Genomic DNA, 13,813 nt, shown 5'->3' with positions numbered 1-13,813 from the left:
TCCCCTCCCAATGCACATCGGAAAAATAAGGAAATAACGGGCAGAGGAAACTTAAAAGAACGTTGATGAACACACCACGCACACCAGGCACCTGAGCCCATCATGCTAATTTGTACCACATGGTACGCAGCAGGTGTTTTAGATGCGCTTGATAGAAAGAAAAGACATTGAGCTCCTGGTTTTTCTACGATCTATGACATGATAGCACAGATTACAGGCTGTGTATGCATAGCATGTCACCTGTGCATGACATAGCAGCACGCATGACAGGACCACAGCTTGAACCGTCGAATATTTCCAACATATTAATGTTTGCTTGGTAGTGTCGCTTGAACAGCACCTGCTGGAATATGGAAGGTCGATACCTGTCTGCACATGAGCGGTAAGCTAACGGTGCCTGACATGTTTGACATGTCAAGTTCGCCGATGTCAGGGCTAGGCTGTGAATGGTGGTTGGGTTTTTCACGAGATAGAACCTGGATGAAGACAGAAAATGCATTGTAATGTGCGGTACATTTGGGGGCAAAAGGCAATCAGCTTAGGGTCCAAGCTTTCATGCGCTAACCAGAATACGGCTGGGAACTACTTACCGCGAAGATCAAAGTCCAGGACATTACAAAAAAGTTACGAACATTCCATCCCAACAAGCTCTCACGTCCCCAACATCCAATGCACGGTGCTAATACTACCTAAATGATGCTGCCTACCACGACGCTAATGCTACCGATGCTACCTTAAGGCTGTCCGAAACACAGGCGGTTCAGCCGAAATGTTTCGATGGCACATACCGAGCATAAGGACAGGAAACGTTACCAGCGGGATCAGTCCGCTGACCAACTTTTTCTTCTTTCATGCTCGTTGCAACGAATACACAAACCATTTCGAAGCATAAATAACGTAAGCGACGCTGCCCAACCCAATTCCCAAGACGATTATTGTGTGTTTGGCATCGATGAAGGTTACGTATCAGCAAGCTGATTTCTTGAGATCCGCGTTGTGCCTCGCTGTTGCTAAAATATATACTTCAAAGCTAGTACTGATGCAATCTGATGTCCATTCGTTGTCAAGTGTTAACCGTCAAACTTTTACAACAAAGTAGTTCTGATGTCAAGAACGCAACTTAAAGCTACCGAAACCGGTTAGATATCGGATGCTGTGGCGAGACAGGTCCATCTCATCGGCCCACACCTCAAACGAATTCTAGAAAGTTGGCATGGAATCGCGCTATCGGGTGGTATGGGTCAGGGATCACACAACAAGCAACTGTGTAGCGTAAGCTCTGATCCAAGAAATCCATCTTTTCAAAAGGCTTGATTAAATCTTTAAAAAACGAGTGTTACCCAATTCAGTATGTTTGGTGAAAAGTGACACCTTTACGGACTACGTGGCTTCGCAGTTTTGATGTCTTTTCGTAATTTCTGATTTCCATGCATGAATAAATTTGGATTCCAATGATTTTGGTCTTGTTCGGAGTTTTAACGAAAATGTCTCGGTGTCCATGACACCTTTTGCCGAGACGAATTTGCCGCACTGCTGCAAAGTTAACGGAACTGCTCTGTTGCCCGCCAGATGGCCGGACGGCGTCGGAGGCGGCGTCTGCAGCTCTCTCCTGGGTCATGTCGCAGCGTCGGGCGGACGGCGGCTGGGACTCGGAGACGGCCAAGGCTGTGATCGCCGTCTCCCTGGCCAACTCCAGCGCCCTCACCGGAGTCGAGCGCCAGCTCACGCTCAAGCAGCTCCAGATCCACTTCCTGGTGGACATGTGGGGGTAAGAGCGCCCACTACGGTCGCGGAGTGGTGTGGACGACCCCGTCTTCGGGTGTGGACCGACGGCACGTCTCTGCTGACCGTAGCCGAGGTCAGGCTCCCATGACCTAGTCGGAGGCCTGACCTCAGCGTCGTGAGGTACCACGCGATGGAACAGGTCAAATGCCCGTTGGAAATGATGTACTTACATCACCTGTGTTCGTAGTATTTGTCAGTGAATTAGGAGGTAGTGATATTTACTGCAAAAACAGCTGAAATGCAAAGTGGACGGGTTGCCACTGACAGCTATCAGGTGGGGCGTTGTGAAGCGTACCCGAAGGTTTTCAAATTCAAATTGGCTGGCGGTGGAGGGCGGCCAAAGGTCATGACAAATTCATGGCTATGCTGCTAGTACTTGCTTATGCATCGAACTGTGCGAGAAAAGGTCACGCTTCTCACAGACGGGGACAAAGTCGCGTCTACACCGTTCAAGCATCGCACAACATCGTCTTGTTCAACTACTGACGAACACCTCAAGCCTTCTGGAAGCACTGCATGTTCCAATATATATATATATATATATATATATATATATATATATATATATACCAACAGCCCACGGGTCCGGGTCGTGTTATGTAAGAACTCCTGTCGGGAGCGCGTGGGGGTGCGAGTTCGGTCCGTAGAGAGAGAGAGGAGGAGAGAGAGAGAGAGAGAGAGGGAGGGAGAGGGGAGAGGGAGAGGGAGAGAGGGAGAGGGAGAGGGAGAATGGAGAGGGAGAGGGAGAGGGAGAGGGAGGAGGGAGATGGAGAAGGGGAGAGGGAGAAGGGGGAGAGGGAGAGGGAGAGATAGAGAGATAGAGAGAGATAGAGATAGAGAGAGAGAAGAGAGAGGAAGAGAAAGAGAGAAAGAGAGAGAGAGAGAGAGAGAGAGAGAAGGAGAGAGAGGAGAGAGAGAGAGAGAGAGAGATATGTATATATATATATATATATATATATATATATATATATATATATATGTGTGGCCACGTGCCCATGGGTAGTTGATCAAGGATTACACACCCCTTGGCGCATAATAATTTGATCATTTTCCCTGCTTACCCCGACGTGCGTCACCGCGCCTCTGATGGGAGTCTGTTGCAAGGAACACGGCTGTTGACATGCACCGGTGACATCCGACACCGCGAACATGAGCTCACCGTGACGGATCGCAGACCATCCGTAGAGTACTGAGGGCCTGCGGAGGCCCGGCCTCGTGTAAGCACACGGACGGAACTCGCACCCCACGCGCTCCCGACAGGGGTCCTTACATAACACGACCCGGACCCGTGGGCTGTGCAGCCATGCAGCATCGCCCCCGTGTGCCAGTAGATGAACAGCTGCCGTCCAAGGTCGCTCTCGGATCCGACCAGCAACGAGTTCAGCGTGCCCTACCCAGTCAATCGGGAGTCACTGGCCATTGCCGTCCCAGTCCAGCGGCCCCACAGAAGCCGTGTAGATCGCCTGTCTGTTAAGCTCATTGTGAGCGTCACTACCACGTGTTGTATAGCTGCGCTGATGTGAAGCTCCCACTGTCATGTTATAAATAAATACGTAATTAATCAATGTTCTGGGCTAACATGTCGGCTTGTCCCCAAAAAGAGCCTCGTTTTCCAAAACCCTGTTGCTCCCACGTTCGGATTTGATGAAGTTTTTGAATTGTCTAGCAATGGCAAGGTGTAGAACTGCTTGCTGGCTTCCACAATCTCATGTGATTTATTCATCCTTGCTACTCGAGTAGCGTCGAAAAAAACTGGGCACCACTCCGCTCAGTCTAAGGCATCCGAGTGTGCGTTACAGGACGGTTTTTTAGAGAGCGGGTGCTGGGTCGGCGCCGTGATGCGGATGATTTCCTTCTTCCCCAGACCCGAGACCGTCTGATTTTTATCTTGAAACACTTCAAGCAAAATCTGTGCGAAGAACAGCAAACAGCGTTCTCTAAAAGGGGGACAATATTCAACTGGAAAGCAAACATAATCTTGCCAGGAGCATGCCGGCACGCACTTGTAACGTGTCATAACCCGTAACTCGCACATGCGCTGCACATGCGCGTAGCGTAAAAGGCTGTCAACATTCACAGCACAGACCCCGAGTTGCAGCCCGCCCGATGCCTCTCCGTGTATAGGGGTAGGCAACGCGGGTGGCCGGCAGCGACGGTGATCGACGCCAGTCGTTGCCGCCATCACTGGTGCTCGCTTATCTTCGCCCCGGGGAGCGAACAGTAAAACCGTACATGATCGTACCTGAAAGGTGTAAGTGGTGAACGTCCAACGCTTGGCTACAGGCTGGCATCGTGCTTGTCGGCTGTCGGCGGGGTTGACGCGTGACTGCCGAGTGTTGCCTGCTTTATCATGTTTGACTGGCTGTTAGTAAAGCAGTTGCCTTTGATCGCGTGAGAGCCGCCGACGGTCTCAGTGCCCTCTCGTCACGTCACTTCCCCGGAGCCATGGTAGCTACAGCACGTGGAGTGGCTGTCATGCTGATTAATTATGACCACGACTATCAAAAGCGTGATTTTATATTTTAAATTATTTACCTTATGTCAGCGGTTTTGGTTATTTTAGTTGTATTTTAGTAATTATGCAAAGGCATAAGCACACCTATGCTCGAGCAAGCTGCATCAATGCACAACTGAACTCATCGAAGCACTATATTGTGGAGATTGACGAAAGCTAGATGATTGGTTGATAGTGAATTTCAAATTCAACATGGCATCAAATTTGTTTCGCGAATTGGCTGTCACTTGCGGCTACTATTGAAATATCTGACCTTGTATTTGACCGAGAGGTGGTACCCGTTTCCTTCCACACCTCCACTCGATCGTCTCCAAGACCGAGGTATTTCCAGTCGTTCTATACTCCTTTCAAAGAATTTGATTGGACCGGGATTGAATTTCTAAGCATGGGTGGTGCTGAAGGGAGCGCCAAGAAGTCGGTAATATTTAATGTTTCTATTACGATGTTTTTCCAGCGCTCTCTGACACGGTAGAGACATATTGGGACTTCCAAACTACTCCATTGTTGTGAACAAACTAAACGTCGTCCCAAGCCGAAAGCAAATGTAGCTTGAAACGAAGTTAGAGGACTGGTGCGAGGCTGCAGTGGGCCAGGTAGTATTCAGCAATGACACGGTGGGCGGCAATGGCGGCGGAAATTTACTCTGCGTAACTTTTGCTGTCAAGACCCCTTGATTTTGGCATAGAAAAATTCGCTTCCTATGTGGACACGGGTGCTTTTAATGTTTCCCTCCGTAGAGGCATTGAATCGAAATGAGTCAAGCCAACAGCGCTCGCCCACACTGTTCTGCTTACGTCCAAATATTGCACCGACACCGTGCACCGATTATTTTCCGAAACAAAATGTTTCCGTTCATCTGCATGATGAACAAGGGCCTCTTTATGCTGTTTCGCCATTGGCAACACCATACGGGAATGTAGTCTGTCATCCACTTGAAGGCTTCGAGGCCCTTGCCAGAATTTAAAGAGAATCGAAATGGAACGTCGTCAGTGGAACGAAGCTATACAAATGTAATGCGAGTTTGATCCTGGGTCTCATTGGTATTGGTTCAGCGATGGAGAACTTATGAATACGTTACTGGTCTGAATGCGGTTCTTGTTACTGCGCTATCGATGCTTTTGATCATCAAGAAGTATGGACTGAAGCATCGCAAGTCTTAGGACCCCGGAGCGCAGCAATTCCCACCGGCAGATATATGACCGGTTTCGCACCGTACATGGAGCCTTGCTTTCACGGTGTCATTGGCGATTTCTTTCCCGTCGGCCTGGTGACACGTTTCGGAGTAGCTTATTGCTTACTATTGCTGATTCGCTGCACTTAGACATCAAAGTTTAAACAGTCGCCTTCCGCGCAGTTGGTTCACCGCTGAACTGTGTTATTGCATTGCTTAATTGAGGAAGCAAAGGAAACGAGGCGCTAAATCGCCAAGGCAACAAAGGGAATGGATGGGTTTAGTAATATATCACTTTATATTAAGGAGATTAGGACAAGAATTGAAGTTTAGAGCAGGGAAATCTATTGGTATTAATTTGTGACGACCCTGTCTCCTTTTCCTCCAACTTAGTGCTGCGTTTTGTCGTAGTGCTGTTTTCGGGGGCCTCTCATATTGTGGGCTGGAACAGTAAATAATGAAGGATAATTTCGACATCACACATGGTATACCTCCCCCGAGCATTACATCACCACAGTGACCGCGAATGTCGCTATGCATTTGCTGATTCCATAGATGGCACAATGTTGGATCTTGCAAATAACTAATGCTAGAAGTGGGATAAGATCGTTGAGAATAGGAAGTTTAAGTTATGGCTCGCCCCCCCCCCCCCCTCAACCACTTGCTTAAAGCAAGGTCCTAGTGCTATTAAAACATAAACGGAAACATTGTGTTTTCAGGGTCTCAGTTTCATATTTTGCGCTCCTTCATGTCCTGTACGACTTCGGTGCACGTAAATGAAAGCCACGCATTCTCAAAAAAACCGTCTTCGCAACAATTACGGCATCATTTGGCGCCATTAGTCTCTTACAGATCTTTTCTGCGTGCTAACAGCACTGTCGCTGTGTCCTTTTCCTCGAGCGGCGACGAGACTGGCTAGGCTACCAACCCCGCTAACACCGCCTCCTTTCAAGCGGCGCAAAGACTGCGCTTTCATCACAGCCGAGCATTGCACGTTCTCAGGCGTAAGGACTACCCTCTGACAACGGGCCGGATCGCCGAGTACGTGCTGGCCTTCTCGAGCCTATGCCTCGATGTGCGCAACTTCCACGGCCGAGACCTAACAGGTGAGTTGCTGAGCCGACACCGGCGGCCGAGGGGCGGCGGGCAGGGTCAAGCCGGATTCCCCCGGCGGAAGGGGTTGGGCTGGCTTCTCGTCGACGGGCGCAGGGCGGCGGGCAGGGTCAAGCCGGATTCCCTCAGCGGAAGGGGCTGGGCTGGCTTCTCGTCGACGGGCGCAGGGCGGCGGGCAGGGTCAAGCCGGATTCCCCCGGCGGAAGGGGCTGGGCTGGCTTCTCGTCGACGGGCGCAGGGCGGCGGGCAGGGTCAAGCCGGATTCCCCCGGCGGAAGGGGCTGGGCTGGCTTCTCGTCGACGGACGCAGGACGGCGCGTAGGGTCAAGCCGGATTCCCCGGCGGAAAGGGCTGGGCTGGCTTCTCGTCGACGGGCGCAGGGCGGCGGGCAGGGTCAAGCCGGATTCCCTCGGCGGAAGGGGCTGGACTGGCTTCTCGCCGACGGGCGCAGGGCGGCGGGCAGGGTCAAGCCGGATTCCCTCAGCGGAAGGGGCTGGACTGGCTTCTCGCCGACGGACGCAGGGCGGCGGGCAGGCTCGGGTTGCTTTTCACCGGCGTCGAGAGGCGGTGGATCGGGCCGGGCTGGCTTCTCGCCGGCGCCGAGAGGCGATGGGCAGGCTCGAGCTGGCTCCTCGCCGGCGCCGGGCCCGCAGATGCCGTTGCCGGTGTCGCACGGACGGCGCTAGGCCCCGACACCAGCATTTGCCATCGTTGATTGTGCTATTACGCTGGGAGTATCCTGAGCCGTCCGACAAATCTGCCGATGTCATGGTGAGGAACGAGAAGAGCACGTGGCAGTGTAATGAAGTTGGCTGTTAGCCACCTATGGTGGGGAGATCCGTCCCGGAGAATCCAGGCGGATCTGCACTGTCGTATTAAAGACTTGTTTGCAACAAGAGATCTCGTAGCACTAGCAGTATAATGTTTCTAGAACGTCAAAACAATGCTCAAAGCTTTCCGCTAGCCAGGAATTTTGTTTTACAAAACGTCAAGAATAGCCATTTTATCGCTACCTTTGCCATGCCAATGAATGTCATGCATCCATGGCATATGTCGATTGTATCCCAAATCATCAAGAATGTCAGACAGATCGGGGTTAGGCATTAGAAGAGTTATCAGGTTTATCATTGTTAGAATAGTTGTTAGATCGTTACCTGCACTACCTTTGAATAGATTGCAAATAGAGGCCTTAAAGTGATTTTTAATGATAGTCGGCCCCTGGTTATCTGCCTCGGTCCTCCCACTGGCGGATGAAGCAGTAAACGGCTTTGCGTCCAATGTTAGCGCTTTGTTTGGGCCGCCGGCCACACCTCCCACCGTTGCCCCAACTTGAGCAATCGAGTTTGAAAAAAATGCACTTGCTTAATCTAATTTATGCCCGCACCATGGAACAAAGAGGTTATCAGCAACATTTTGCGGATATTGTTCCATTTCAACGAGCCTCACTATAGCTATGACATAGCTTTCATGGACTTCATGGACTATAGCTTTCATGGACTTCATTTTGCTCATGGGCGTATAGCCTGGCCTAAACTGTAATATCAAATACAGAGCAACGTTCATCACGGCATAGATAATAGGTTGTTCCGCGTATCTGTTGCGTTTTCGCCTTTACCTCATCACGGATTGATTGCTCTTAAAAGGACTGTTCCACTTTTGTATGGAGTTTCGTCCGGGATAGCCATTTTAAGACCATTCCTTGCAGTTCACAGTTATGTCCTTTTGAAAACTTCCAATCCTCTGGTTGCTGAGCATATTGTAAGGACTTTTTGCGCCGCCTATTTTGAATTCACCCAGGGAAGTATGGCATCACAAAAACAACACATCAATGCCGACCCCTCAGTGGTCGTATGGTGTGCAAGATTAAGACAAATAAAACAACGGACTTGTTGGTGCGTGCTGTTCGTGTTGGTGCGTCAGCACGAAATGTCACATCGACGGACCACAGTTAATTTTCAGCCAGCTTTACGCGTGAAATGAGAGTTTCAAACACGATGCGCCTTTTGTGAATCATAATGCAAACATTTGGGTAGTGCTATTAGTTGTGGCGGAAACGAGGCTGGGAATCGAATAACAAGAATAGCGTCATAATCAAGATTGCGAATGCAAGCAGAAGTCGTGCCATCATGGACAAATATGCAGGAACACAATTTAGAGCCAAAGCACGCGCACTTAACGACGTTCACCTTAGTTAACGCGCTTCAACAAACAAGCCGCCCTGCAGCGAGTTGAATTACAACAAGTGAGTCAGCCCGTCCGCTCCAGTGGCAATTCTGACACGGCCTGTCTGGCAGCGACGCTGACTTCCTAAATCGTTCCACGACGTAATCAAGCCATGACACATTGAGTACCATATAACTTAATAGATAAATGTTTGTCTGGAACAGCTCTTTGCACTTGATATCATACCGATAGCTGCAAGTGAGCTTTTTCCATCACATCTGTTGTTCGCCTCAATATTGTTAAATGTAGATCTTCTCTCTAAGTATAGGGTCGTCGAACACACGCGCCCGCGCGGAAAGCCTCTTCACGCCCGCTGCAGCCGTTGAGAAACGCTCGCACTGTTTGAACCGGTCTGTTTGTCGTCCGGACTTTGAGTGGCGCCGCGCAATGGCTGTCCTCGCGGCGCCAGGCTGTCCAGCGCACCGATGCATCGGCCTGCTGGACACAGCCTGTCCCATCCCTGTCCTGCCACCGCGATGGCATGACAGGGATGGGACGAGCTGTGGATGGCGATCGCTTGCGCAGCGCGCAGGGAATGGGCCGTATTGTGGCGCACCGCTTAGACTCGTGTTGAAAGAAAAATTACATTTCTTGAATACAGTGCACGATTCGCAAAAATGGAATGTTGCTTTCGTAGAGTCGGGGAAGGTGGCACTCTACGCCAGGTATTTCAGCTGATTTTCTGCATAGTGAGCGCATCAGATGCTCGCCATGCGCGGGATTGACTACTATATTGACTCTACCCCTAGGGATTATAAACGCAGGCAGGTCATGGATAAATAGTACCGAAACATTTCAGGGTTAACTTTTTTTGGTGACTCGATATTTTCAGGGGCTTAAAACAGCCTTGCTTATGAATGCTTAGTGAGTTATACGCTTAAAGCATCTGATAAAACTTTGAAAGATCTTGCACAAGTTCTCCTTTCCAGATTTTTCTACCGGAATGTTGTATTCGTTGTATGAATTTAACGTCGTTGGAGACAGCTTCACAAAACCCCGTGTAATATGGCGTGGCCGATAGTCCAAATATATATATATATATATATATATATATATATATATATATATATATATAGGAAACAATTCGCCGTGTTGTGATATACCCAATGGGATAGGCCTACATGAAGGCATGCTGTGTCTGATGATGCGCGGATGACGAGTATCTATTGGTGTCGAACCACGATGGCGAACCCTGACGAGTGTTGTTGTTTTTTCTGCTGTTTATGACTTATCATCACACTCAACACAGTGTTTGGTGCCCACATTCACCTACACACATTGACACCACTGTGCTGTGCTGACTGCCCTTCCCCCCCCCCTCCGTTGATACTGTACCGCACAGCATCAGGGCCTGACGACTGTTGTCATTGACCTCCACGCAGTTGGGCTGTTGTTCACTTCTTGCTGGACATACGCCTTTCTATCTGCAGACCCAACTGGCATGCTAAGACTCCCTGATAGACGACCGGACCAATGGCACCGTTATCAATCAGCCTTCACTGCACCGCTCTATTCCCATTAATAAAAATTGTGACAGCATATCGCTTTTCTCATTTATTTTACATAGATCCATGCTGACCTTCGGTCAATGCCAACAGAAAAAAAACGCTGGCTCCATGTTCCTCTGCGTTGCCGCTGTCTCTCTCATCTGTAGTTCGCACTGGCGGGGTGGAGCTTTGTATGCCCTTGGAAGTGTTCTCCCTTCCCTTCCCCTACCGTTCTTTATCTCGGCCGGCTCATACGTGACCCCAATCACTAAAACACCGTTAAAACCCACAAAATACAAAAGACTGTAAAGACCCACGCGATTTCGGCGCATCTGGTATTCAAACTCCAATACATTCTATGCATCCTCGTACATACGACTGTGTCTTCTCGCTGGCACTAGACATCTATCCGCCTGTATCGGCATACACATTTTCCCACCTCTCACCTTCTCTCACCTCCTGCACTCTCACCACCTCTCACCACATCGGCCCGAGCGTTTGCCCAGCTCTGCCACCCAGACCTCTACTTGCCTTTGATGTCTGTCCAAGGTTGCCTTCCCCAGACGCTGTCCATCTCTACCGACTCAGACCGTCTGTCTGCCTCTACTCAGACACCAAACATCTAAAATATGCCGCCTGTGCTAACACAGCCGTCTGTTCACGTGTACCGGCGCAGACGAGTGTCCACCACTGCTGGGGCAGTCGTCTGTTCCAGCCATGCTGATTCGGCGCGGCCGTCCACGTGTATTAACCCAGGCGTCCCTCCACATATGCCGGCACTGTCGCCTGTTAGCCTCTGCCCATCCCAGACGCTTGTGCTCCTCTACACCCACTGGCCAGAGACTAAGTGGCTGACCACCGCTCTTGCGAACACCAATGAGTCAGTGTGATCGGCCCGCGGCCGCTGGTCACCAGATGGAGCTGGCGTAGCCGCGGCCGAACGCCGCGGCCGGTTGCTTTGTCATCGGTCAGGCCGGCCGGCATCATAAGTCGCCCGAGGGGAAATGACCCGGTGTCGCGCCACCGTCGCCCGTGCGGCCGGTGCCGACACATTGGCCCCGTCAGCCGGCGCGGGCCGGCGCTTCCGTCGTCCCCGCCCGAGGCCCGAGACGAATCAGCCTCATCGGCCCGGCTAAATGAAGCCGTGAGAACACGAGCGCCGAATGAATGGGTGCTCCTGGTGACGGACGCGGTCCGTTTCTCGACTGAATGAAGCGGGTCGCTCTGAACGGCGGCGGCCTCAGGATCGGACGGCTGGCGGCGCGCGTGACGGATGGAGGGGTGCTTACAGCAGCGGATCCGCGGCACGAGCCAGCTGCAGCACGCTGCTGGCCCCGGCCGGCGCTGCTCGCCCGGTCCTGAGCCGCGGCCCGGTGCCGTTCGCCCGGTCCTGAGCCCCGGCCGGCGCCGCTCGCCCGGCCCTGAGCCGCGCGGCGGCGCTGCTCGCCCGGCCCTGAGCCTCGGCCGGCGCTGCTCGCCCGGTCCTGAGCCGCGGCCGGCGCTGCTCGCCCGGTCCTGAGCCGCGGCCGGCGCCGTGACGACCGCTAGAGCACTGAGGGCTACTGTCGGCAAGCGACTCGGCCAAAAATGGCGCCTGGAAACTGGAGCGAACCATTCACCGGCGATGCGCGTCCTCTTTTTAGCTATCAGGAACGCTCTACAGCTGATGAGAAGGTTGATTAATGACGTGTCCTCGCGGTTGGGCTGGGAGCCGCCAGAGGAAGGGGGGGGGGGGGGTGGAGCGATCAGAGTGACCCGCACAGAAGCACGACGCCAGCGCTGCTCGAGACAATAGGAACAACGGGTTCTTTTGTACCTTGTGCGATTGTAACGAACCGGAGTCCTACTTCACCTTACGGATAGAGTGGTTGGGCTGAGTATTTGTTATCGACACGAATAATGTTGCTTGGTGGTCTGTGTGGGCACTTTGTATATTTTTGTTGAGGTGAAAGTCCTCCAGATCTAGGAAACTGTAACATATGCGACAAGACCCTAACACCGCACATCAGCGAAGCCCCATCAAATGCAGGAAACACGCGGCCACTTTCTGTAGCGTATTGGAGGCCTAGAAGTTTGAGCTTGGCTGCTGCATTATTCTTCATTGCACAGCCGTAATGAATGAACAGTATGGGATTATTGATGGAAGGCCGACCTCGTCATCAATCATTCAGCACTGCGCTGGTGCTGGGAAGGCCGTGGTCGGCGGCGGCCAAAGCTTTAAGCTTCGGCGTGGCTCGACCCGCGGACCGTCCGGACCTCCAGTCAAATACCTGCCGCCAGCATGAACGTGGAATACCGCACCAGCGAGAACACCCGGTACGCCTGATGCATTCGACATCCAGCCCGTTCTGTCGTCGGTCACATATGCCGGAAACATCAGATCTTGGCCGCGCAGCGCAGCAAACAACCCCGCAGGGATGATTTCCGCATGGGGTCTCGAAGTCACTAAGCATGCATATTCTGGGGTAAGGCGTACGTCTATACCCGGACCGTGCTCGTAGACTGGGATACCCAGCCCGTCCTTAAGCCATTACGATCCGTTTGAAGTTATCGCAACACTGAAGCCATTCCAGCGAGAAGGAGCGCAAAATCATTCCAACGACGAAGCTTTGCGGACGATCAACGGCTCACCAAACCGTACGAACCCGCCTGGGGGCCTCATTTGCGCCGCTTTGAGGAACCGCATCGATTAGCATTGCACTGAGAGACTCGAGCGTCAAGGGTTCAACTCCGGACATTAATCTGATCGGACGGCAGGCTCATTGGAGTAAAAGCTAGGGTCTCTCTCACTTGCTTATGTATGTCACGTACCGAAGACGGCCGATTTCCATCCTCTGTGGGTTGCGTAACACCCGTTCCGATGGCCTGAATGCTGCACAAGTAGATGTGTTCAACTGGCATATGCTCCAAAAGGTTTCGACAAATGTTGCGGTAGACATTGAAAAGGTATTTTGTGAGCTGATAATATAAACAAGGGCCAATGTGTGGAAATATGCAACGTCTAGTTGCTAGTAAGCGAACTTGTGAGTAAATATTTAGTCTTTCCCGCCTAACACCGGCACCATTCCGCCCACATGCTATGGTGGTAAGTTGTTAGGTGCATTTGTGCGGAACATCATGCATGTAGATAAGACGGTATTAAGGGCCTTATTCCACGTAGAATAAAAGGCAGAATGAAGAGATAGATGTGCTATTCGGCTCTATCCCTTTTACCAAGACAAATTCATTTCACTCGTTTATTCATTCATCATCATTGGTTCTCTACAAACTCAATAGCCGAAATATCACACCTATCTTTCCATGACTAAATCCACCGTTTATTCTAAGCGGAATGAAACTACCAATAATGTCTCATCGACACGCTTTGATGTATGGGTAATAATAATTTAGGGCCGCGGGGTTTCATTGGTGCTAGAACTCTTGACAGATCACATAAAGCAATGGATTACTTATCAATCACGTATATTTCAATGGAAGGTCGGGGATTTGGCGCATTGGGTACGTCAGAAAAACACGGGTC

The 13,813-nt window shown here is 51.2% G+C and overlaps 1 protein-coding gene across 1 annotated transcript in view; it reads left to right on the top strand.

Annotated features, from left to right (window-relative positions):
- The first annotated feature begins 1,573 nt into the window (after positions 1 to 1,573).
- LOC119111287 (uncharacterized protein CG3556-like) overlaps positions 1,574 to 13,813 on the top strand; it is a 24,340-nt gene continuing 12,100 nt past the window's right edge. Inside the window, exons 1-2 of the mRNA XM_037235104.1 lie at positions 1,574 to 1,768; positions 6,474 to 6,577. Of these exons, the coding sequence (XP_037090999.1) occupies positions 1,617 to 1,768; positions 6,474 to 6,577 (256 nt within the window). The 5' untranslated portion in view covers positions 1,574 to 1,616. The remainder of the gene's footprint in view (positions 1,769 to 6,473; positions 6,578 to 13,813) is intronic.

This window comes from Pollicipes pollicipes, unplaced genomic scaffold (assembly GCF_011947565.3).
Source record: "Pollicipes pollicipes isolate AB1234 unplaced genomic scaffold, Ppol_2.1 Scaffold_7261;HRSCAF=8764_pilon_pilon_pilon, whole genome shotgun sequence".
Lineage (NCBI taxonomy): Eukaryota > Metazoa > Arthropoda > Thecostraca > Pollicipedomorpha > Pollicipedidae > Pollicipes > Pollicipes pollicipes.
The sequence above is the reverse complement of the archived record's forward strand: the minus strand, read 5'-3'. Positions and strand labels throughout refer to the sequence as shown.